This window comes from Rana temporaria, chromosome 3 (assembly GCF_905171775.1).
Source record: "Rana temporaria chromosome 3, aRanTem1.1, whole genome shotgun sequence".
Taxonomy (NCBI): Eukaryota; Metazoa; Chordata; class Amphibia; order Anura; family Ranidae; genus Rana; species Rana temporaria.
Genome location: NC_053491.1, coordinates 452,279,043 through 452,305,263, shown reverse-complemented (window position 1 = coordinate 452,305,263; position 26,221 = coordinate 452,279,043). Strand labels below are relative to the sequence as shown.

Genomic DNA, 26,221 nt, shown 5'->3' with positions numbered 1-26,221 from the left:
GTTGTCGGGTAGGTGTCGGGGGTCAGTGTAGGTGTCGGGTAGGTGTTGGGTGTCAGTGTATGTGTCGGGTAGGTGTCGGGTGTCAGTGTATGTGTTGGGTAGGTGTCGAGGGTCAGTGTATGTGTCAGTGTATGTGTCAGGTAGGTGTCGGGGGTGAGTGTAGGTGTCAGGGGTCAGTGTCGGGGGTGAGTGTAGGGGCCAGTCGGGGGTGAGTGTAGGTGCCAGTCGGGGGTGAGTGTAGGTGCCAGTCGGGGGTGAGTGTAGGTGCCAGTCGGGGGTCAGTGTAGGTGCCAGTCGGGGGTCAGTGTAGTTGTCGGGGGTCAGTGAATGTGTCAGGTAGTTGTTGGGACTCAGTGTATGTGTCAGTGTAGGTGTCGGGGGTCAGTGTAGTTGTCGGGTAGGTGTCGGGGGTCAGTGTATGTGTCGGGGGTCAGTGTATGTGTCAGGTCAGTGTATGTGTCGGGGGTCAGTGTATGTGTCAGGTAGGTGTCGGGGGTCAGTGTAGGTGTCTGGGATCAGTGTATGTGTTAGGTAGGTGTTGAGACTCAGTGTATGTGTCAGTAGGTGTTGGGGGTCAGTGTAGGTGTCGGGGGTCAGTGTAGGTGTCGGGGGGTCAGTGTAGGTGTCAGGTAGGTGTTGGGACTCAGTGTATGTGTCAGTGTAGGTGTCGGGACTCAGTGTATGTGTCAGTGTAGGTGTCGGGGGTCAGTGTATGTGTCAGTCAGTGTAATAGTCAGTGTTGGTGTCAGGTAGATCAGTGTGATGTGAGTAGTGCAGGAAGTAGGAGTCGGGTGGATCAGTGTGTGTGTGTCAGGGGGTCAGATAGGTCACATGTGTTCAAAAAATGGAAAGAGTACAGCGCTATGTGGTTAAAACTAGGGTTGTCCCGATACCGATACCAGTATCGGTATCGGGACCGATACCGAGTATTTGCGGGAGTACTTGTACTCCCGCAAATACCCCTGATGCCTAAATAGAATACTTACCCCCCCCCGCCGCCGTATATCGCAAATCCGCCGCTGCCGCGTTAATCACCGTGCGGCGAACATTACAGGCACCTTTAGTTTGAATAGCTGTTTTTCCCGCCGCGCCGTGTATAGACACTCCTCCTTGAACGAAAGCTGCCTGTAATGTTCGCCGCACAGTGATTAACGCGGCGGTGGCATCATCATTAGGGATGGGGGACATGGCTGCATATGTTTGGGGACATGGCTGGATATATGGGGGACATGGCTGCATATATGTGGGGGGACATGGCTGCATATATGTGGGGGGACATGGCTGCAATATGTTTTGGGACATGGCTGGATATATGTGGGGGGACATGGCTGCATATATGTGGGGGACATGGCTGCATATATGTGGGGGACATGGCTGCATATATATGGGGGACATGGCTGCATATATGTGGGGCATATGGCTGCATATATGTGGGGAACATGGCTGCATATGTTTGGGGACATGGCTGCATATGTTTGGGGACATGGCTGCATATGGGGGGGACATGGCTGCATACGGGGGGGACATGGCTGCATTTGTGGGGGGACATGGCTGCATATGGGGGGGACATGGCTGCATATGGGGGGACATGGCTGCATATGGGGGGGACATGGCTGCATATGTGGGGGACATGGCTGCATTTGTGGGGGGACATGGCTGCATTTGGGGACACATTTTAAAAAAAGTATCGGTACTTGTACTCGGTCCTAAAAAAGTGGTATCGAGACAACCCTAGTTAAAACCATGTGTGAAATAAATGTTAAACTTGAAATGTAAACAAATATGTGAAAAATTAATATATGAAAAATGAATTAAAAAGAAAACTAATACAGAGTCCAAAAAGAACACAACATAGTCAGTCCGTGTAGAGTTAATTCCAAAATCAAATCCGTGAAGAGTTAACTCCCAAAAGTGAAAGTGAAGATAAAGTTTGGTGAATAATATGTCCCAAAATAAACCAGGGTATTGCCAGAGAAGTAGTGAGTGATACAAATCTTCCCAAGAGCAGCGTGATTTTTGGGACTTATTATTCACCAAACTTTATTTCTCGAGTCGTCTTCCAGGACGGCACCTTGAGAGTAGACTGGCTTCACCTGACAGGAAACACAATCAAAAAGAGGTTTAAAAACCCTGCCCCTCCCCGTGCACCTCAGTTCATGATTGTGTTTCCCCCAGCGAAACGGTTTTTTGTTTTTCTAAAAGACCTAAGGCCTGGGGCTGGTGGTCCCCCTCTTGGAATGTGAGCCATGGGTCCTGGGAGGCCTTGAGCTCAGTGAGGCTATTGCCTGTCCAGAGGGTCTCCCCATGTTGTACGGGGGGGGGGAGCTGAAGGAAAAACTATGTTTGGAAACCCCCCCTGCTAGGTGTATCTGGGATAGTGGCTACCTCAGAACACCTAGGTGGCTGGAATCCCTCTCTCCCGAGCATCTTCCTACCTGCTGGGCCGGGTAATGACGCATCTCCGCGCTGTGGATCCGGCTGCTGTTCTCCCAGGCTCGTTTCTCGGTGGAGCCAGCATTTCGACGCTGCGTCGATGGCGGCGCGTGGTGATGACGTATTTCCGGTTCCGGTCTTCACCAAAATGGCGGCCGCCATCGGCGTTAGCTCACACACACACGGAGCGCAGCAGGGGAGAGAGTGGCGCCCGATTCGACGGTGCCATGGAGCGTGAGGACCGCCCGGCACTAACCGCTGCTGCAGAGGAAGCCACCAGGGGTGAGTCTACCTCTAAAAACTTCATTGGGGCACTTGGACTGGGTCCTTATTCCCCACACACCCCCCTTCCCTTCCCCTACTCCTTTTTTGTATTAAAGCCTCTGTCTTTTACTTACAGGGGAAGAGGTTACTGCCCAGGGGGAGGCTTCTAGTGTTTCTGCTAAACATACATCTAAAGCTAAAAGATGTGGGAATTGTAGCATTAAGCTAGCCACAGACTATTCCAAGCTTTTGTGTGCTAAGTGCATTCAAAAGCTCACAGGGAAGGAAACTTCGCTAATAATGAAAGAATTCCTGACGGTTCAGTCAGAGATGCTTTCCACATTAAAGGAGTTTAAGGAAGTCTTAAAAACCAAAGAACCTGATCCCCTAGCAGCTGGGCCCTCCTCACAGGAGAGCTTATCCACCTCGGCTCCGAGATTGTTGAGGGCTAGGGACGTTCTTCTGTCAGACTCTGAGGATTCGGAGGCTCAGGAAGAAGGTCTCATTGATAGCCAGACAGATGATGAGGATGAAGATGCTAGATCAGGCAAATTAATTTTTTCAGCAGATGACATGGGTGGTTTACTGGCGGCTGTCTATACCTCTGAGGGGATTCAGCAGCCGGCCGAACTGGTGTCAGCACAGGATAAGATGTACCAGGGTTTGGCTAAACCCCAGCCAAAGGTTATCCCAGTTCACCAATCTCTTCAGGACTTAGTTCTAAGAGAGTGGGCTGAACCTGAAAAGAAGTTACTAAGGTACAAAACCTGGAAAAGGCGCTGTCCCTTTAAGGAAGAACTAGAAAACAAATTTTTCAAAGTCCCTAAACTAGATGCTTCCCTAGCTCAACTGTCTAGACAGTCTGACCTTTCCTTTGAGGATGCTGGGAATTTAAAAGATTCACTAGACAGACGGGCAGAGACCTCCCTTCGCAGGGCCTGGGAGGCTAATGCGGCAGCCCTTGGGCCCGCACTGGCCTCATCCTGCATTGCCAGGAATACGGATACCTGGCTGTCCAGGATGTTGGAACATATCCCGCAGACTTCAAAATTTAAGGATATCCGAGATTCCCTTAGATTTATAGGTAGCGCTGTCGCCTATCTAGCAGACGCATCAATTGAGACCGTTCGAGCCTCTGCTAAGACGGGCGCTCTTATTAACGCCTCGAGAAGGGCACTATGGCTCAAAACATGGGAAGGAGATTTGGCCTCCAAGTCCCGTCTCTGTGCCCTGCCCTTTGAGGGATCCCTCCTCTTTGGGACAGGTTTAGACCAGGCTCTAACTAGAGCCTCAGAAAAGGGTAAGCGGTTCCCTCCCAAACCTAAACAAAATAGGAGGAGATTTTTTCGAGGCCCCCAGAATAAAAACCGACCTTCAGACTGAAGAGCGGCCTTTAATAGGAGGTGGATCATGGAAAAGGATAAACCAAAAGGGGGAATCCTTTTCCCTGATCCTAAACCCGCTGGGAAAGACTCCAAGTGACTCAAGAGTCGGGGGAAGGCTCTCCCGATTTTTCCAGCTTGGGAAAGCATAACGCGGAGTCCTCACATTTTGCAGATAGTGAAGGAAGGCTACAGATTGGAATTCCGCCATCTTCCTCCACCAATTTTTCTCCTCACTCATTTACCCCAAAATCCCCTCAAGGTGGCAAGCCTTCTAGGGAATGTGTCAGACCTAGCACAACAGGGGGTCATAGTCCCAGTTCCGGTAGACCAACAGGGTCAGGGGGTGTACTCTCACATCTTCGTAGTGCCCAAACCCTCGGGGAAATTCCGTCTAATTATCAACTTAAAACCCCTGAATACTTATCTCCTCTACAAGAGGTTCCGCATGGAGAACATTTACAGTCTCAAAGGACTTCTTTTAGAAGGGGTATTTATGATAACCATAGACCTGAAGAACGCCTACCTCCATGTCCCCATTTACCAGGACCATCAAAGATTCCTGATATTCGCCATTGTTTCCTCTCAGGGGATCCAACACTGGCAATTCACCGCTCTCCCCTTTGGGCTTGCCTCCAGCCCAAGAGTTTTCACGAAGGTGCTGGCAGAGGTGGTCGCCTTTCTACATCTGAAAGGCATCTCCCTTGTTCCCTACCTCGACGATCTGCTTCTGTTCAATCCCAGTCGAGCACTTCTTCTCACGGACCTGACCACCATCCTGACTACACTGGAATCCTTAGGATGGATTGTAAACAGAGAAAAATCTTCTCTCCTCCCAGAACAGAGGAAAATCTATCTGGGGTTTTTAATAGATTCCTTAGAGAAAAAGCTTCTCCTACCAGTAGACAAGGTCCAGAAACTCATCTCAGGCCCCGTACACACGACAGAGGAACTCGACGTGCTTGGCACGTCGAGTTCCTCGTCTCGTTTTGGGATGAAGCCGCCGAGGACCTCGGCGGGCCGCCTTCTCCTATAGAACAACGCGGCCAACGAGAAAATAGAGAACATGTTCTCTATTTCCTCGTCGAGCTCCTCGGCGGCTCCATCGAGCCAAAACTGTACAGACGACAGAGTTTATCGGCAGAATCCGGGTTTTGACCGAGTTTCTCTGTGAATTCTGCCGAGAAACTCTGTCGTGTGTACGAGGCCTCAGTGGTCAGGTCTGTCAGGGGAACAGCAGATATTTCACTCAGGGAGATCATGAGGTTGTTGGGACTTATGACCACTACAGGCCACTACAGGCCTTCCTCCTCTCCTCCTGGGACGGGAAGGAAACATCCCTAGACTCCAGGGTCTCCATTCCAGAGTCAGTAAGGAACACTCTGGAGTGGTGGCTCATTCCTCGGAATCTGGGAAGGGGCCTTCAGTGGAACCAGTCAAACCCCTTCAGGATAACCACGGATGCCAGCTCCTGGGGATGGGGAGCCCACATGGCGGGCCCAGGGTTCCTGGGATCGACACCAAAGGGAGTCCTCTTCCAACTTCTGAGAATTATCAGCGGTCGGAAGAGCCTTGGAAGCATTCGAGGAGAGAATCCTGAACCAAGAAATACAAATTCTCTCCGACAACGCGACCACGGTGGCGTTCCTGAACCATCAGGGAGGCACCAGGTCCCGTTCGCTCCTAAGGTTGTCCCTAGAAATTCTAGGCTGGGCAGAACAGAGAGTCCGCTCCCTGTCAGCAGTTCACATCAGGGGAGTCCTAAACCTAGAAGCGGACTTTCTAAGCCGCCAACCCATTCTCCAGGGAGAGTGGGAACTAAGTCAGGAGGTCTTCGATTGGGTACGTCATCATTTCGGCAACCCAGAAATAGACCTCTTTGCTCACAGGAGGAACAAGAAGATAGAAAGGTTCTTCTCCCTCTCCCGGGATCAGGGATCGGAGGGTGTGGACGCGTTGGCCCAGGCCTGGACATTTTACCTAGCCTATGCCTTCCCTCCCCTGAATCTGATCCCGAGGGTATTACAGAAACTGAGTCGTTCACAAGGGAAGCTGATCCTGATCGCTCCCTGGTGGCCCAAAAGATCTTGGTTTCCAATGTTAGAACAGTGGTCAGTCCTTCCTCCCCTCCCTCTCCCGGTCCGGGTGGACCTTCTGCGGCAGGGGCCGATCTTTCACCCAGAGCCAGGCTTTTTCAATCTGACGGCCTGGTACTTGAGAGGTGGAACCTGCAGCGGAAGGGTTGCTCAGAGAAGGTAATAGATACCCTCTTAGCGAGTCGTAAGGAAGTTACCAGAAAGATCTATGCCAAGACCTGGGGAGTGTTTTCACGCTGGTGCGCAGCAAGACAAGCTCCACTACCCGAAATATCAGTTATCTTGGAGTTCCTTCAGGAAGGGGTAGATCTAGGACTAGCTACGAGAACCCTAAGAGTACAGGTTGCCGCCTTGTCCTACTTTTTAGACAAGAGGCTGGCTCTGGATCCTCTTATTAAGAGGTTCCTGACGGCCAGGGATAGGTTGTCACCTATACAGATATCCAGAGTTCCCCCTTGGGACCTCTCCCTGGTGTTAGATCAGCTATCCAAACCTCCGTTTGAACCGATAGACAGCATTCCGGTTAGGCTGTTAGTATTTAAATTCTCCTTTCTTTTGGCCATCACCACGGCCAAAAGAATAGGAGACATGCAAGCGCTCTCAATCAAAGAGCCCTATTTTCGTTTATTCGAGGACAGGGTGGTCCTAAGTCAGGATCCCCTGTACCTACCTAAGGTGGCAACGAAGTTTCATAGGTCACAAGAAATTATACTTCCTTCTTTTTGCGCAAACCCACAGAATGAAAGAGAACGAACCTTTCATTGTTTGGATGTAAGACGCTGTTTGTTAATTTGTTTAGAAAGGGTGAGTGAGTTCAGACGCTCATCACACTTGCTAATCAATTTTTCAGGACAGAAAAAGGGTTGCCAAGCATCTAGAGCCTCCATATCTAGATGGATAAGACAGGCAATTTCAGTAGCATACAGTAAGGCTGGCAAAACAGTACCTAAAGTCAAGGCACATTCCACGAGATCTATAGCAACCTCCTGGGCAGAGAGAGCAGGAGTTTCAGTGGAACAAATCTGTAGATCAGCAACGTGGTCAAGCCAGAACACCTTTCTAAAACACTACCGAGTGGAACTCCTGTCACCCCAAGACTTGACGTTTGGCAGTCCTGCAGGCAGTGGTCCCGCCCTAAGGTAGGCCTGAGGGTTACTTGCTTATCTCTCAAGGTGCCGTCCTGGAAGACGACTCGAGAAAATACCAGTTACACTTACCGGTAGCTGTTTTTCTATGAGTCTTACAGGACGGCAGGCCTATTTCCCACCCTGATGACTTCGTATGGTTTGTATTTTCATATACTGGTTCCCGTGCTCTTATGGTGGTTACTTTATCACGAACTGAGGTGCACGGGGAGGGGCGGGGTTTTTAAACCTCTTTTTGATTGTGTTTGATTGTGTTTCCTGTCAGGTGAAGCCAGTCTACTCTCAAGGTGCCGTCCTGTAAGACTCATAGAAAAACAGCTACCGGTAAGTGTAACTGGTATTTTTTACTTTCTTGGCAAGCAATTTGTCTTTTTTTGGGAGTTAACCCTTCATGGATTTGCTTTTGGAATTAACTCTTCGCGGACTATGTTGTGTTCTTTTTGGACTCTGCATTCGTTTTTTTTTTTAATTTTTCATATATGAATTTTTCACATATTTGTTTACATTTCAAGGTTTAACATTTATTTCACACATGTTTTTTTTTTTTTGGGGGTTTAAGGTATAACTCCTTCCTTTTTTAGTTTATTAGTAGTCTCAGGTAAGACGATTCTTCACTTCCTTTGCCTTATCCCCATTCCTCCCTCCCCCCTCAGCCACCCCACCCTCCCCCTATCTCACCATAAGCAATCCAGAAAACTTTCTCCTGATGCCTGCGTCTCTGTTTTACTTTATCTTTAGGTCTCAGCCCCTAAGTTTTTCGGCATAGCTCCAGGATCTCTTAAAAATCCTCCAATTTTCCCACTTCTTATCTTGAACTATATCATTGCCTTCCACTCCTTCTCTCAATTCTTCCATTCTATAAGTTTCTTCCACGGAGTCTATCCACTCCCAAATGTGGGGGCAGTCTACTTCCTGCCAATTTCTCGGTATTATTCTTTTGGCAGCATTTAATAGATGTGGGACCAGGTTTTTTTTATATTTTTTGATTTTTTTCCCCACCCCCATGAAACAATACTACCCACGGGTCCAGCTTAATTTTTTCTTTTGTGATCTCTTCTATGCATCCCAATATTTTTTTCCAGAATTCCTCCACCTTAGGGCATTTCCACCACAGGTGAGCCATAGTTCCCGGGGAGCCACATCCCCTCCAACACTCTCCCGTTTGTCCTTCATTGAATTTAGATAGTTTATCTGGGGTCATGTACCATCCAGTCAGGCATTTATAGCTCATCTCAGCTGTACGGCTGTCTACTGCCGAGGAATGGACCAGTGTCAGCATTTTTTCTATTGAGGTCCTATCTCGCTTTGATCCAAGTTCCCTCTCCCATTTTTTAACAAAAGGAGGGATCATCCGCTCGTCCACCTTTATCAGAATCTTATATAATTGTGAGATCGTTCCCTTGACCTTTTCCGATGTGCATAATTTTTCTAAATCGGTTAACTGCTCCCCTGACCTCAGTGGGTGCGGCAGTCTTTGTATAAAGTGGGCTAGCTGATGGTATCTCCATTCGTCAATTTCCCCAAAAAAATTTTTCCCCTTTAATTCTTGTAGTGTTACAATGTGCCCATCTTTTATTATATCCCTTAATTGAATGGTGTCTTTTTTATCCAATTTCCACCAATCTGTGTTTTGCCCGGTGCAAAATAATCATTGTTTTTTAGTGCCAGTAATGGTGAGTTAAATTCCTTTTCTATTTTTTTATATTTAGTGTCCCAAATTTTTAGTGCGTTTTTAGTTATCTCGTGTGAGTTCTTATCTAGTGTCCTATATTGAGGTGGGTTCCATATAATCTTGTCCAAACTGGCTTTTGCCATTTCGTTTTCGATATTAACCCATCTTTTTTCCTTACTGGCCCTAGCCCACTCCACCACCCTCGACAAAACCACAGCCTCATAGTATGTTTTAATGTCTGGTACTGCTAGTCCCCCCTTAATTTTGGGTTGTCTTAGGGTTTGGAGGGATACTCTGTGTTTCTTATTTCTCCATATGAAGTTCATAATCTGTTTTTTAAGAGCTGAGAAGAGTGTTCCGGGTAAACTTATGGGTATCATCTGGAACTTATAGGTAATCTTTGGTAGGATTACCATTTTACAAAAGTTTATTCGTCCTATCCAGGATATTGGTCTATTTTTTATCCTCCCAATTTCCTCCCTAATTTCGTTTAGCAAAGGAATATAATTTTTCTCATACATTTTTTTTATTGATGGGACTAGAAGAATACCAAGGTACTTGAGTGCTTTTACCCAAGAGAAGCAGTATTTCTGTTTTAAATCCTTTTCCTCTCGTCCGTTGGCATTGATACTTAGGATCTCGGTTTTAGCTACGTTAATTTTGAAATTTGATATTTCTCCGTATGACGTGCATAGATCTAATAATTTTGGGATAGAGGTTTTAGGGTCTGACAAATAGAAGAGGACGTCATCAGCAAATGCTGAGAGTTTATGTTCGTCCTCCCCTATTTTGACTCCTCTTATGTCGGGGCACTTACGTATCCTGGCCAATAATGGCTCCAGGGAGAGCACAAACAGGAGTGGAGACAGGGGGCACCCCTGTCTAGTTCCGTTTTTCATTAACAATTCTTGGGATAGGCTTCCATTTATTTTTATTTTTGCCCTTGGTTCCTGATACAAAGTTGTTATCCACTTCCTCATCCTTTGGCCAAACCCCATTTCATCCAGGGTACGCAGCATGAATCCCCAGTCTACTCTGTCAAATGCCTTCTCCGCATCTATCGACAAGAGTAGACTGGGGATTCCGGTTATTTTCATTTTTTGCATTATCAATACCGCTCTGACTCCATTATCCCTCCCCTCTCTTCCCTGGATGAACCCTGTCTGGTCTGGGTGTACCATCTTTGCCATTTCTTGTTTTACTCTCTCGGCCAAGACCTTTGCAAACAGTTTTACATCTGTATTTAGCAGAGATATTGGTCGATACCCTGAGCAGTCCCCTTTATCCTTACCCTCCTTGGGGATAACTGTTATGATAGCCTCTGAGGCCTCCCGTCTCAAAAAGAAATCTTCGCCCAACCCATTAAAATATTGGCGTAATTTTGGTAGAAGGATCTCCTTACACTTTTTATAATACAGGTTGGTGAAACCGTCGGGTCCCGGACTTTTACCTGATGCTGTACTCGCTAATGCAGAATTAATCTCTTTTTCCGATATTGGTCTATCCATTATCTCAGATTCACTTCTATTTATTTTTGGCAGTCCTGCTTCCCTTAGGAAATTTACAGTTTTATTTATTTTTTCTCCCTCCTGTCCTTTCCTTTGTTCCACCGCGTACAGTCTCTCATAATATAGCCTAAAGGTCTCCGCGATTTCCTTTGTTGTATGTAACATCTCTCCTTTTTCGTTTTTGATTTTGTCTATATAGTTTTTTTATTTCTTTTTCTGCACCATTCTTGCTAGATGTTTATTGGTTTTATTCCCCCACGTATATCTTTCCCTAGCGATTAAATTAAATTCCTTTCGGGTTTCTTGATTCATAATATCTTTCAGTTCATTACGTTTATTAACCAATTTTAAATATAGATCCCGTTGTTTCTCTATCTTTTTATGTTCTTGTTCTAAGCGGAAAATTTCTTCTATTAATTCTTCTTTTTTCCTATTTTTTCTTTTATTTTCCTTGCCCCTTCCGAGATCAAAGTTCCTCTTATCACTGCCTTATGGGCGTCCCACACTGTTGCCGCCGATACTTCCTTCATCTCGTTTAACCTAAAATACTCTTCCAGCTCTTTTTTTACTCTTGTTAAACTGGTCTCCTCTATCAACAAATGTTCGTCTAACCTCCAATTTTGTTTCGGCCTCGGATTTCCTGAAATGTCTATTGTGGTACTAACCGGTGCATGGTCAGAGATCGTCATGGTTTCTATTTTTGCCTCCACCACGATATCTAGGGTTCTGTGATCGACTAGTATGTGGTCGATCCTAGAGTAAGTCCCATGCACCGGGGAGTAGAAAGTGTAGTCTCGTTTGTCCGGGTTAAAGACTCTCCAAGCGTCTATCAATTGACTCCTAAATAAAGCGTCCCTGAGCTTTCTTAACTGTACGCCCCGCACGCTCGATGTCTGGGATATCCTATCTATTTTTGGGTTCATACTTAGGTTGAAGTCTCCTCCTATGATTACTCTTCCCCTCCTGAAGTCTGTCAACTTCCCTAGTATCCCCAAGAGAAATTTTGTTGGTGAGTCATTTGTGGCATAGACATTTACCAGAGTACATTCTAGTCCTTCCAATTTTCCTCTCAGGAAAAGGAATCTCCCCTCTGGATCTGTCAGTCTATTGGTTAGTTCGAACCGTACCCCTTTTGAGATCCCGATTGCTATCCCTCTTGCTCTTTTGGATATAGAATCCCCATAGTACCAAGTGGGGAGATCTGGGGCATATAGTCTAATATTTGATCCTAGGGTAATATGAGTTTCCTGTAAAAAGGATATATCTGCTTTGTAACCCTTCAATTCCTTGAGAACCTTATGCCTCTTGGTCGGGCTATTGAGACCTTTCACATTATAAGATATACATTTGATTTGTGGCATCTTTTAATCTTCCCCTTCTTTCTGATTATTTTGGTGAGATAGGTCCCTCCCCCCCCTTCCCTCCCTCTCCTCCCGTTCCCCTCCTCCCTCCCTCCTCCCCCCCGTCCCCTCCCATCCCCTCCCCATCCCCCCCCTTCCCCCTCCCTCCCCTTTCGGCCAATTTTTGGCCTCTGGACCATCCTCCATGTCTGGCCCAGTTTCCTCTAGGTGGGGTCCTGGGATTGCCTCTCCTCCGCTTCACTCCTTGTGCGGGGGGGGAGGGGGGATAGGTAGATCCCCCAACGCACCCAGCACCACCAACAAAAGTCCGAACAATAAAAAACCGGATCTTCCAAAAAAAATTAGATCATTATGAATTGACTCATATTTTTTTTTTTTTCTCCCTCCTCCCTTATCTCCTACTCCTCTATTCCCATCCTGGTAGGTCGGGTATCTGAATATCTATTTTTTTGCAGAATTCTTCTAGGTCTTCCGGAAATCTCAGTGTTGCCGATCTTCCATCTTTTGTGCCAATTAGGCATGCCGGATGTCCCCAAGTATATTTAATGTTTAAGTCTATCATCTGCTTTAGAAGTGGCTTCAGTACTCGTCTCCTTGCCAGGGTCTCGGCGGATAGGTCAGAGAATATCTGTAACTCTCTCCCATCCAGCACTATCGGAGATTGACCCCGCAGTTTCTTCCACACTATTTCTTTATCCTCATAGAGTCGGAATCTGATTATCACATCTCTTGTTCGCTCTGAGTTAACTCTTTGTGGATTCCCCACTCTATGGACCCTTTCTATCCTTATGGGTTCCTCTATTGGTTTTTCCAGGAGGGGATTGAATATCATCTGCATTTTTTTCCTGAGATCTTCTCCCCTTTCCTCTGGGATCGATCTTATCCTTAAATTTTGTCTGCGGTTTCTATTTTCCTGATCTTCTATTTTGTAGAGGATAAGTCTCTGTTGTCGTTGTGTCTGGTCAATTTGATGTTTTAACCCTTTTACTTCTTGTTCGGCCGTCTCTGTTCGTTCTTCGTTTCAATTCTGGACATAAAATGTCCGAGGTCTGTACGCAGATTCTGTATTTCCCCTTTGATTTCCTCCTTAATCGCCATTTCCATCCTTTGTAGCATCTCTGCAATTTCTCCGTTATGGGGGGCTGTGCATCTGATCGGTGTCCCTTATTCCCATTACCCTCCGATCCATGCTCTATATTGCCTTCTTCTCTTGACTCTATTGATGTTTCGCTGGTGTTTTCCCCCTGGGGTTTTTTGTTTACAGACTTTTGGTCTTTATTAGATTGCTGTTGCTTTGTCCCTCCCGGGGCTCCTTGTGTTTGCGGACTTACCCCTTTAGTCATGAAAGGTCTTATAGAGCTTGTTGTTGATGTATTACTCGGGGTTGTCGGAGGTCCCCCCCTTGTAGACCTACTCGTCATTCTGCTCATATTTTCCCTTTTTCTAATTCTTTTCCCCAGCTTGACCTTCAACTGCCTCCCCCGGGTTCCTCTTTACTCTCCACCTAGCCCCCCCTACCTTCCAAATGGCGAGGGGGGAAGTACTAGGTGGGGTGTCTGTTCCCTTTTTTTTGTGAGTTCCCTAGTTTTCCAATTTTTTCAGAAAACCCCTAGTTATGTAGATACTCTAAGTAATGGTACCCCACAAGTCCAGCATATATAAATTCCCCTCCGTTCTAGGGGGAATAATCCCAGATGTCTTTGTTTATGTATTTGTCTTCCTGACCCTAGAAGTCCTGGGTGAGTTCTCAAAGGATTTGGGATCTTATCCTATATTTATTTATCACATTGCTAAAAATCACTTTGTACACCCTGTGGGATTAGAACATTATATCCGGGGGGGAGGGGGGGGGGTCACTTGGGCTTCTCCTCTGGTTTTTTCAGCAGATTTCCCCCGCTTTATAAGGGTCTTCTCTACAAACCTTCCTCCTCTTGAAAAATTAGCGATTAAGGTTGAGGGTTAGTATAGTCTCCTTAGACCGGCTTTTACGGTACCCCTTATATGAGTCAATCACTCTTGCTATGGCAACAGGTTATTACTTTATACTTATCATTGGATCAGAAGGTATTTTGTGCGTTATTTACTTTCCCAGTACATTGGCAACAGTCATGTAACATCACCGTTTTTTTTTTCAAACTTTACTGCTGAGCCACTCCTCTGATTTTTTCAGCAAATTTCCCCCGTTTTTTTTAGGGGTCTCCTCTACATACCTTCCACGGGGTCACTTCCAAAAAGAAACAAGAGAGAGAGCTTATATGGTCTATCCTAATTCAGACCTCCTGCCACTCAGTCCACTCTCCTCCTCACCCCTCTATTTGTCGGTTCTTTTAGCCGCTGTCGGCCCCGGCCCAACCATGCATAGTATGGTACTTCCGAGGGTGGGGGGGGGGGGGGGGGGTGTCTGTGGCGTTTCCTTATTTTGTCAAAAAAATTTTTTTTTTGGGTCACTTATCAATGCCCTGTGAAATGCTTCTATATTCAAGTAAAGAATGTCTCTTGAAAAATTGGCGTTTAAGATTAAGGGTTAGTCTAGTCCCCTTAGACCAGCTTTAACGATACCCCTTATATAAGTCAGTCACTCTTGCTACGGCACCAGGATATTACTTTATACTTATCGTTGAATCAGGAAGTATTTTGTGCATTATTTACTTTCCCAGTGTCATTGGCAACAGTCATGTAGCATCACAGTTTTTTTTTTTTTTCCAAATCTTTACTGCGTTAACCCTCTCTTCATAATTAATCCTTTCCCCTAAGGGGTCCTTAAAAGTCCTCTATCTTACCTCTCCTTCCTCCTCCAAGTGCTCAATAGGGTAGGTATAGAGAGGACACAGATAGTACAAACATAAAAGGAAAATCCGACCTTGACTCTGGTGGTGGTGTGGGTGCTTTGCTGTTTTTACCACATTCCTTAGGATACAGACCTCCGGCAGCGCTCTCTCCGTCTCTCACCTGCTGTGTTCCTCTGCACTGACCTGCTTCCTGGCATCTTTGACCTGGCGTCGTTTGTGCTGTTTGGGCTCGTTCGGTCCGTGCAGGGAGCCGTCCCCCTCTGCGCCACTGTTGTGCCTGGACAGCTGATTTGCAGAAGCCGCGATCGGCGTGCGGCGTGCAGCTAACAGACGGGGAGCTGCCAGCTCCTCTCCCTCATTGGATGCGGTCCGTCCTCATCCCCCCTCAGGCTCCCAGCGCTTCTCTCTCCCCACCTACGAGCGCGCGTCCTCACGTGCACGTGCACATGCGCGCCATCCCTTCCAATGTGGCTTTTGACGAAGGTCTAGATTTCACACATGGTTTTAACCACATAGCGCTGCACTCTTTCCCTTTTTTGCTATCTATCCTAAGTTTTTTGTACTGACCTTAAGTGTCAGCTGCTTTCTTATACACATTATCATAATTTTTTTGTATTATCTTTTTAAATTAGCGCAGTGTTAGCCTTAGGGTTTCTTTTTTTTCCGAAGGTCACGTGTTGCAGGGTAAAGTGGAGTCAGGGCGCAGCCCTGGTGGTGTGTAGTGGTCGGTGTGTAGTGTAGTGGTGTGCGGTGTAGTGTAGGGGTCAGTGTGTAGGGGTCAGTGTGTAGTGTAGTGTAGTGGTCAGTGTGTGGTGTAGTGGTCAGTGTGTGGTGTAGTGGTCAGTGTAGTGGTGTGTGGTCAGTGTGTAGTGTAGTGTAGTGGTCAGTGTGTAGTGTAGTGTAGTGGTCAGTGTGTGGTGTAGTGGTCAGTGTGTGGTCAGTGTGTAGTGGTCAGTGTGTGGTGTAGTGGTCAGTGTGTGGTGTAGTGTAGTGGTCAGTGTGTAGTGTAGTGTAGTGGTCAGTGTGTGGTGTAGTGGTCAGTGTGTAGTGTAGTGGTCAGTGTGTAGTTTAGTGTAGTGGTCAGTGTGTAGTGTAGTGGTCAGTGTGTGGTGTAGTGGTCAGTGTAGTGGTGTGTGGTCAGTGTGTGGTGTAGTGGTCAGTGTGTGGTGTAGTGGTCAGTGTAGTGGTGTAGTGGTCAGTGTAGTGGTGTGTGGTCAGTGTGTAGTGTAGTGTAGTGGTCAGTGTGTGGTGTAGTGGTCAGTGTGTAGTGTAGGGGTCAGTGTGTAGTGGTCAGTGTGTGGTGTAGTGGTCAGTGTGTGGTGGTCAGTGTAGTGGTGTGCGGTGTAGTGTAGTGGCCAATGTAGGAATCGGGTAGGTCAGTGCAGTGGACAGGTAGGTAAGTGTAATGCTCAGTCTAGAAATCATGTAGGTCTGTGTAGAGGCTATTGTAGTGGTCAGTATAGGAATCGGGCTGGTCAGTACTATTGTAGGAAGGGAAGGGACTCAGGGAGTGCAAAAAGTCTACAGATTAGGGGGGCGCAAATTTCTTGCCTTGCCCCGGGCGCTGACAACCCATGCTACGCCACTGTGTGGAATTACTGTTGAGCTTCTGGGAACTTTGTTGAAATTTTATTCATGAACCTTTCAATCACTTACTACTGAACTCCAGCACTCTGTGTCCCTTTAAGCCACAGCCAGTATTTCGCACAATGAAAAATCACACCCAACTTTTGCTGCGGCATAGAGCACCACCCTTTTTCTCAGCTGCGAGGGCCCAAATTATGATCCTGCACACAGACCCACTGCTTTCAGAAAATACCTCTGACCTCATTACGCATCTATTTCAGATGCTTGTATATGACATCACATACAAGCACGTGGGCAGGAACGAGAGTTGGATCAGCAGGATGAGTGTGCCAGGGCAGGAAGATGTGTCTCATCTCTGCTTCCTTTCACCACTCTGCATATCACACATATCATAGACGAGAAGAGGATACAGCAGTGGAGCAGATAAGCAGCAGAGTACAACAGTGAGGGAAAATGAGAAGCAGGGGTTCAGAGGTGGGACAGATAAGCAGTAGGGTACCGTGTTGGGGAAGATCTGCAGGGAGGTACAGTGGTGGAAGAGATGAGAAGTGGGTTCAGCAGTGGGACAGAAGAGCAGGGAGCTTAAGTGTTGGGGCAGATGAGAAGGGGGTTCAGTGGTGGGACAGAAAAGCAGGGGAATTCAGTGTTGGGGCAGATGAAAATGGATTTAAGTAGTGGTACAGAAAAGCAGGGGGGTGGGGCAGATGTGAAAGGAGGTGTATTGGTGGGACAGATGAACAGGGGGTTACAGTGGCGGGGCATGAGAGCAGGGGGGGTACAGAGGTGAGACAGATGTGCAGAAGGTACATTGGTGGGGCAGAAGAGAAAGCGGGTTACAGTGGTGGGGCAGATGTGCAGATGGGTTTAGTGTTAGGACAGATGAGAAGGTGATTCAGTAGTGAGACATGGGGATACGGCGGAGGAGCAGGTACAGTGGTGAGGCCGATGAGAAAAGGGGTACATTGATGGGGCAGATGAGCAGGGGGGTTACAGTGGGTGGGGGGGGGCAGATGTGCAGGAGGTACAGTAGTGGGAGGGAGGAGAAGAGGGTTCAGCAGTGGGATACGCAGGGGGGTACAGTAATAGGGCAGATGAGCAGGGGGTTACAGTGGTTGGACAGATAAGCAGGAGGGGGTTCAGTGGTGGGACAGATGAGGGGGGGGTTCAGTCTTCGGCCAGATGAGAAGGTAGTTATAGTGGTGCAAAAGATGAGCAGGGGTTCAGTGTTGGGGCAGAAGAGCAGGGGGGTACAGCAGTGGGGCAGAAGAGCAGGGGGGTACAGCGGTGGGGCAGATGTGAAAGAAGGTGCATTGGTGGGACGGATGAGCAGGGGTTTACAGTGGTTAGGCAGAAGAGCAGGGGGTACAGAGGTGTGGCAAATGTACAGGGGGGTACAGTGGCGAGCAGAGGAAGGGGTTATATTGGTGGAACGGATGAGCAGGGGGTTACAACGGTGGGGCAGAGTAGCAGGGGTTTACAGAGGGGGGGCATATGTGCAGAGGAGAAAGAAGGTACATCACTGGGACACATGAGAAGGGGGTTACAGTGGTGGGGCAGATGAGAAAGGGGGGTTACAGTGGTGGGGCAGATGAGCAGATAAATTCAGTTAGGACAGATGAGAAGATGGCTCAGCAGTGAGACAGAAGAGCATAGGGGTACAGTGATGGAGCAGATGTGCAGGGGGTTACAGAGGTGGGGCAGATTAGCAGGGGCTTACAGTGGTGGGACAGAAGAGCAGGGTAGTGCATTGGTGGGGCAGATGTACAGGGGGATACAGAGGTGGGGCTGATGTGCAGAGTAGTACAGGGGGGTTGCAACGGTGGGGCAGATGTGCAGGGGTTGCAGCAGTGGGGCAGATGTGCAGGGGTTGCAGCGGTGGGGCAGATGTGCAGGGGGTTACAGCGGTGGGGCAGATTTGCAGGGGGTACAGTGGTGAAACAGATTTGCAGGGGGGGGCAGTGATCTGAGGTGTGACGGTGCATAGATTGGGGCTGATCTGAGGCGTGAGGGATGTTTATTTCTCACTACTACTCAAGTAGTTTACAGCATTTACTTTATAAAAAATCCTTTTCGTGATTGAGTGTGAAGTTGACATTTTTTGTTATAAAATCAGTATGCTCAATTTCATTGATAACATTTTTTGGCACACTGTGCTCAAAAGGTTGCCTACCCCTGGCCTAGTGCATTACCACCAATATCATGTTTATTAATGAGTGAGTGAGAGACTTGTAAAGCGCAACACATGCGAACTGAATCGCCTCTGGGCGCTGTATCCATTTCATGGGTAAGGAACCCCTTGACCTCAGAAGACATGGGTTTTAATCTTTCTCCTGAAGGCCAAGTGGTCCGACTCCAGTTGGATGGTGGTTGGTAGTGCATTCCACAGGCGAGGCCTGTGGAATGAATAGAAACAACCAAAAACATACTCGCAAACATGAGAAGGTACAAGCTTATCATATCACTCCAGCATATGTGATTGCCAAGGGAGGAAGGCAGAGGAGAAATCACCACTCCAGGTGAGCCAAGGAGATCCCACCGAAGATAACCCCACAGGTGTTGGCACCGCAAAAGGATACCAATAAAAACGTCTTTATTGTGATGTAGACAGATGCAGTCACAGGAATGAATGGAAGATGTTTCACACATCTTGCGTTTAGTCATAATAGGTGATTCACAAAAATGCTGCTGTTGGAAAGCTGACATGTTTCGGGGACAAGCTCCCTTCCTCAGACCTGATCCAACCCGTTACAATCCTGCCATTTTTAAACATTTAATATTATATAAGGTGCAAAAAGAGGGTAAAGATCTTCTTTAAGGGTTTAGGGCAAACTTCTAGATTAGGGGTCTTAAGTGTTGCAGAACAGGTTAAGGGTTAGAATGGAAGGTTAAGCATTAAGGGCCAGATTCTGGTACAATTGCGGCGGCGCAACGTAACCCGTTTACGTTACACCGCCGCAAGTTTTCAGTGTAAGTGCCTGATCCACAAAGCACTTACATGTAAACTTGCGGCGGTGTATCGTAAACACGTCCGGCGCAAGCACGCCCAATTCAAATGGGGCGTGTACCATTTAAATTAGGCGCGCTCCCAGGCCGGACGTACTGCGCATGCTCAGTTTAGAAATTCCCGCCGTGCTTTGCACGATGTGATGTCATTTTTTAGAACGGCAACGTGCGTAGCGTCCATTCGTATTCCCGGACGTCTTACGCCTTAAAAAAAAAAAATTGAAATTCGACCCGGGAACGACGGCCATACTTTAACATGGCTCGACTAAAGTTAAGCCATGTTAAAGCAGGTGTAACTTTGCGACGGGAAAAAATTACTAGCGACGACATAACGAACGCGAAAACCTTCGCGGATCGCCGTAAATCCTCATTTGCATACCCGACGCTGGAATACGACGCAAAATCCCCCCAGCGGCGGCGGAAGTATTGCATCCTAAGATCCGACAGTGTAAGTCAATTACACCTGTCGGATCTTAGGGCTATCTATGCGGAACTGATTCTATGAATCAGCCGCATAGATAGGACAAGAGATACAACGGTGTATCAGGAGATACGCCATATCTATTCTGTGAATCTGGCCCTAAGAGCCTAACTACTATGCCCAATTTACACCACCCGATTCTTAATGGCACCCCAAACACGAATAGCAGTTGCGCGACAACACTCAAAAAACACACCAATACACGCATTGCAAAAGTGAGTAAGGCTCACTGGAAAAAAAGGAGCAGGAGGTGCTTTGGCGCATTTGTCGCTTGTAGGGCAGCCCATTCAAGTGAATGTGTGCAACAACCATTCAAAATAGTATGAAAAATCTGTGACGTGACACGCAGGTGTGAAATTGACCTTAAGATTAAGTGTTAGGTTTAGGCAGGGCTTTTTTCTCCGAAAATAGGTGAAGGTTCTCGTATTGCCCTCCCATCCTTACTCCAGAGAGAAGGAAAGTGGCGCATGCAGTGTGCTAGTACAAATGGTGGGTGTGGTCAAGGCTGCAGTGCTTAGGAGTGTGTATCACGCAGGGCTCAGAAAAGCAGTAGTGCGTATCGCACAGGGTGCAGCAGTGCAAATCATGGACTCAGGAGTGCATACTGCAAAGGGCACATTGCTCAGGAATGTGTATCACACAGGGTGCACAGCCCAGGAGAAAAGTAAGGTGCAGCGCTCAGGAGTGCATATCACAAAGGGCATACGTTTTAGGAATGGGTAACACAAGCCAGTGTACAACCAAAAACTAACTTACATCCTCTGCATTCCCAGGTGTGATATTCTCCCCACGCAGGCCCTTCCCCCCCCCTTTTTGCTTTGCCTCCTCTCTCAAAGCACCCTTAGAAATTTTGTTTCTGCTTCCCTGCTGCTCCTTCCAAAAGGACTACCGTGTTTCCCCCGAAAATAAGACCGGGTCTTATATTAATTCTGGCTACAAAAAACACACTAGGGCTTATTTTCAGGTGATGTCTTATTTGTTTATGGTATGTACAAAAAAAATTCTCCCCCTGTCAGCTCTGGAGTCAGCATTGTGAAATTCTGTAATCCCAAAAATAAACCTTTGTTTAAAGACCTCATAAAATGATGTAATCCGTTCTGTAAAAAGATAATATCATGTGCAGTGAGTCTCATTGTGTAACATTATTGTGGAAAATACCTTATTTACAGTGCCGCTTGCCACTCACGTGACCCGCTGGAGCTCTTCTTCCCTACTCCAAATACTGCAGAGGGAGGGGCCAAGAACCCCAATGACGTCAGCCCCACTCTGAGTACTGCAGTGGGTAGGGGCTTAATAAAGTTTTAATGAAAAAAAAAAACAGCTGACATCAGCCGGGAGGAGAGGAGAAGAGCTCCGGCGGGTCACGTGAGCGCCCAGCAGTGCTGTAAATAAAGTATTTTCCACAATAAAGTTACAAAAGGGAGACACACTGCATACTATATAATCTTTTTACAGAACGGATTACATGTTTTTACAAGGACTTTAACTAGGGCTTATTTTTGGGGTAGGGCTTATATTGCAGCCATCCCAGAAACTCACGCTAGGTCTTATTTTCGGGGTAGGGCTTATTTTCGGAGAAACAGGGTATGTCACAGTGTGGAGACTACATCTCCCATCAGTCCAAGTTCCTCCCAACAAGTTTTCTGTCTTTCCCAGGAGGCATAGCAATCCATATCCTCTTCCTCTGTGTCCCCTGGGTGGTGGGCAGGGCTTAATCAGACTTCTCACAGCCCTGTAGTAGCAGTATTTTGCCAAAATTGGAACAGTTAGGAAGTACATAATGAGATGCCAGAAAAGTCCTTCTGTAGTCGTGATCAACAAATTGTACTGAATAGATGTGACAAACACTAAGAGGAAGATTTTTTTTTGCCAAATGTGTTTTTTCCTTTCATTTTAGGATCTCCAATTGCTGATTTCATAGAACAATCCATTGATGGCAAGAATCTAAATCATCTGATCATTATACCAACTGGCTGTGCGGAGCAAAATATGATGAAATTGGCACCGCTTGTCATTGCCACCCTGTTCCTGGACAAAACGAATCAGTGGGACAAAGTTGGACTTCACCGCAGGACAGAGGCTATAAGCCATATGCAGACAGGTAATCCAAACTAGCCATCCTCTGACAGATATATAAAATCCAAATATATAATGGGGTAGATTCAAGAAGCAATTGCGCCTGTGTAACCATAGGTTACACAGCGCAATTGCTTACTTGCCCCGGCGTAACGAGTGCTCCTGATTCAGGAACCTCGTTACGCCGACTGCAGCCTAAGATATGCGCGGCATAAGGCTCTTATGCCCGCATATCTTAGGCTGCATTCTTGCGGTGGCCGCTAGGTGGCGTTCCCGTTGTGCTCAGTGTATAGTATGCAAATTGCATACTAACACCGATTCACAACGTTGCGCGAGCCCTGCATACGCAATTTAGGTCGTTTACGTACGGCGGTTTTCGCGCAAGGCTGCCCCTGCTATTAGCAGGGGCAGCCCATGTTACGTATACCCGTCGTTCCCGCGTCGCAAAATTTGAATTTTACGTAGTTTGCGTAAGTGAATCGTGAATGGCGCTGGACGCCATTCACGTTCACTTTGAAGCAAATGACATCCTTGCAACGTCATTTGCCGCAATGCACGTCGGGAAAAAGTTTCCAGACGGAGCATGCGCTCTACGATCGGCGCGGGAACGCGCCTAATTTAAATGATTCCCGCCCCCTACGGGATCATTTAAATTGCGTGCTCTTGCGCCGGGCATTTTGCCGGCGCGCCCGTGCAATTTACAGAGCTTCTGCTCCGTGAATCAAGGGCAGCGGAGCAAATTTGCGGGGGCGCAGGGCAAAAAACGTTGCCCTGCGCCTCCGTAAATAATGCGCAATTCTACCTGAATCCGGGCCAATGTGATTATGATAAGGTACCTTTCAGAGGTTGAGATCTACCTGGACAGCATGGAAGAAATTAAAGTGGAGTTCCACCCATTTTTTTATGTTTGTCTGTGCTGCATGCTCTAATCTCATAGTGTTCATAATGGAAATTTTTTATTTAATTTGTTGCTTGTAAATACCTTTATTTTGTAGTCCTTCATTACTTCCTCCTCCTTATTTGCCTAGGCTATTTGCAAGGGTTTCTGGGATAGGCATCATGTTTCCCAGTAGTCCTTGCAAACCTGACTGAAACCTATTACATTGCTTGTGCACTGAGCATGTGCGAGATATGCAAAGCTGAAATCCAGGAAGTCATACAGTCTGGCTTCATGATGCCCACACTTAAGATGGCCACGGTCTATTTCTAGATGATAAACTATCTAAATGCTGTAACAACCTAACAAAACGGACCTTAGTTTACAGATTAACTTTACTAGACTACATTAAGCTTGTGTATTACAGGGGTATTTATATTTAAAAAGTGAAATTGTGGGTGGAACTCCCCTTTAAAGATCCACTGAGGAAAGAGGGGTAGTGTCCTCTGCCCCCTTCACATCACTTCCCCCTCACAGAGTAGTATCCTCTGCCCCTTTCACATCACTCCACTCCCACCCCCACTGTAGTGTCCTCTGCCCCCTTCAACCTCCCCACAGTAATATACTCTGCCCCCCTACACAGTAGTGTTATTTGCCTCACCCACATTAGTGCTTTCTGCCCCCCCAAAGCAGTGTCCTCTGCCCCTGCACATCACCCCCACTGTAGTATCCTCTTCCTCCCCTGCCCACTATGGCAATGTCATCTGCCCCATTCTCCAAGCACCATAGTGACCTGTACCCCGCAAAGCAGTGTCATCTGTCCCCCATTCACATTACCTCCCCACTGTAGTGTACTCTGCCCCCCCCCCCATATCAGTGACTATTTATCCCGTTTATCCATATGGGTCTTAAAAAAGAAGATTTTATTAGCATGGTTTACCGTGTTGCCGACCTTTTTGTTTGGTGGTGGGAGACATGGCTGATCAGTTTTGTTGTGGATTTGTGATATGCCACAGCTGGAGCAAGCTTTGTCTTCAGATACTACCAATCAGTGAGGCTTCATACACACGATCGGTCAAAACCGATGAAAACGGACTGAAGGTCCGTTTCATCGGTCCAAACCAATTGTGTGAGGGCCCCATCGGTCAGTTATCCTTCGGTCAAAACACAAACAAACTTGCTTTAAAATTGAACTGATGGACGCCTGACCGATGGGTCAAAACAGATCGTTAGTATGCAAAGGCATCGGTCAAAAGGCAGCGCATGCTCAGAATCAAGTCGACGCATGCTTGGAAGCATTGAACTTCGTTTTTTTCAACACGTCGTGTGTTTTATGTCACCGCGTTCTGACACGATCAATTTTTTAACCGATGGTGTGTAGGCACGACTGACCATCAGTCGGCTTTGTCGGTTAACCGATGAAAACGGTCCTTCGGACCATTCTCGTCGGATGGACTGATCGTGTGTACGAGGCCTCAGAGAATTGGGCTGCAAGTGGGCTCGGGAGCACCCTGTTCTTTACACTGTCTTGACCTTTTGAAGTTTATTGGACATCCCACTCCAAAATAATGGATATTAATAATGACTTTGCCCCCCCTTCTTGGCTTTAAAAGCCTCCACTGTACTGGATATTAGTAAGGAGTTTGCCCACACTTTCTGGCTATAACAGCCTCCATTTGTGGCTTATTCATGTGGAATTTGTGCCTATTTGACCAAAAAAGCATTTGTGAGGTCAGATACTGATATCAGATAAGACGATTTAACTCACAATTGGTATTCCAATTCATCCCAAAATGGGGTTTGGTTAAAGCTCTATGCAGGCCACTCAAGTTCCTCCACAGCAAACTCATTAATGATGTCTTTACAGAGTTGACTTCAGGCAAAGGGGCATAGTCATCCTAAAAATAGAAAGGGTGTTTTCCCAAACTGTTCAGTTACCTCACAAAATATGGTCTGTGACTGATTCATGCTAGGAAAGACTTCAAATAATGCTTTTTCTCCCACTGGTTGCTGCCCTAACACTGTAGTGGTCTGTGCTGGCAGAGCTGAGTAATATCCACACCCTTTATCACAAGTTTCCTCAAACAGATAAATTGTTTTGTTGAGTGCTATGTCTAAAGCTGGATACACACTATACAATTTGTATTAGATGTTTTCCTTTAGATTTACCAAAACCATATAATATGAGGTCAAACCTAAACACTTTAAATTTGTATGCAATCAGGCTGACACTTGTGCTACATAGTTGAAGGTAAATCTAAAGGAAATTTTACAAAAGTTGTATAGTGTGTATCCAGCTTTACCTGGGTACCTTGTGGACTGTATGTTCACATTTACAGTCTGAACAACAGCTGCAACAGGAAAGGGCAAACTATTAAAATGAAGGTCTACAAGTAAAAAATCTACAGTATAAATTGTGACTTTGGTTGGGCTTGATTTCCCATTCCCTCTACTGCTAATATTAATGCTCTGTTCAGTTTGCATTCTCACTTTTTGACACACTTTGGTCTTATGCCGCGTACACACGATCATTTTTCGGCATGAAAAAAAACTATGTTTTAAAAATTTTTAATTTAAAATGATCGTGTGTGGGCTTCACATAATTTTTCGGGTCCCGAAAAACGACAAAAAATTTTTTTCCGAGCATGCTGCATTTTTTTAACAACGTTTTAAACGTTGTCGTTTTTTTGTAAAAAATGATCGTGTGTGGGCTAAAACGGCGTTAAAAACCTGTGCATGCTCAGAAGCAGGTTATGAGACGGGAGCGCTCATTCTGGTAAAACTACCGTTCGTAATGGAGTAAGCACATTCATCACGCTGTAACAGACTGAAAAGCGCAAATCGTCTTTTACTAACGCAAAATCAGCTAAAGCAGCCCCAAGGGTGGCGTCATCCACATGAAACTTCCCCTTTATAGTGCCGTCGTACGTGTTGTACGTCACTGCGCTTTGCTAGAGCATTTTTTAAAAACTATTGTGTGTGGGCAACGTCGTTTTAATGATGAAGTTGGAAAAAAAAGTTTTTTCTACATGCCGAAAAATGATCATGTGTACGCGGCATCAGGGTGTCTCTATTCTTTATGGAGCAGCAATGGAGACATCTTTGGAAAGCAACATTGTCAGTCTTGGGGGAAGGGAGTGTTAGACATACTAGAGAAATTTAAATGGACTTGTCTAACAAATTAAAGCCGGATTCCATCCAACACAAATTAAGCAGTTAAAAGCAACCTTTTTTTTCCCCTTTTGGGATACAGGTTTTTCATAAATGAATAATAGCTGACTATTGTACGCATCCCTGTCAGTGGTAAAAGGTTTGGCTCAACACTCTAACTGCCACTTTTGCTAGACAGCTCTCTAGTGTCAACAGAGGAAAATGTAGGGAAAAAAAGCCTAAAAAGAATGCAGATATAAAAATTGGCACACTGCAATCTATTACATTTCTGTGTTTAATACCAATTTAGCTGCTTTTGTCTTTGTCTTGGCAGAGAGGAATGGAAAATCCCTTCTCAGAATCATTATTATTATTATTATACAGGATTTATATGGTG

General features: G+C 46.5%; 1 protein-coding gene across 1 annotated transcript in view; it reads left to right on the top strand.

The window, feature by feature from the left end:
- The window catches only part of LOC120933439 (complement C3-like), a 235,993-nt gene that overhangs the window by 110,870 nt on the left and 98,902 nt on the right, over nucleotides 1-26,221 (top strand). The window contains exon 24 of the mRNA XM_040346656.1: nucleotides 21,619-21,822. Coding sequence (XP_040202590.1) covers nucleotides 21,619-21,822 — 204 coding nt within the window. The remainder of the gene's footprint in view (nucleotides 1-21,618; nucleotides 21,823-26,221) is intronic.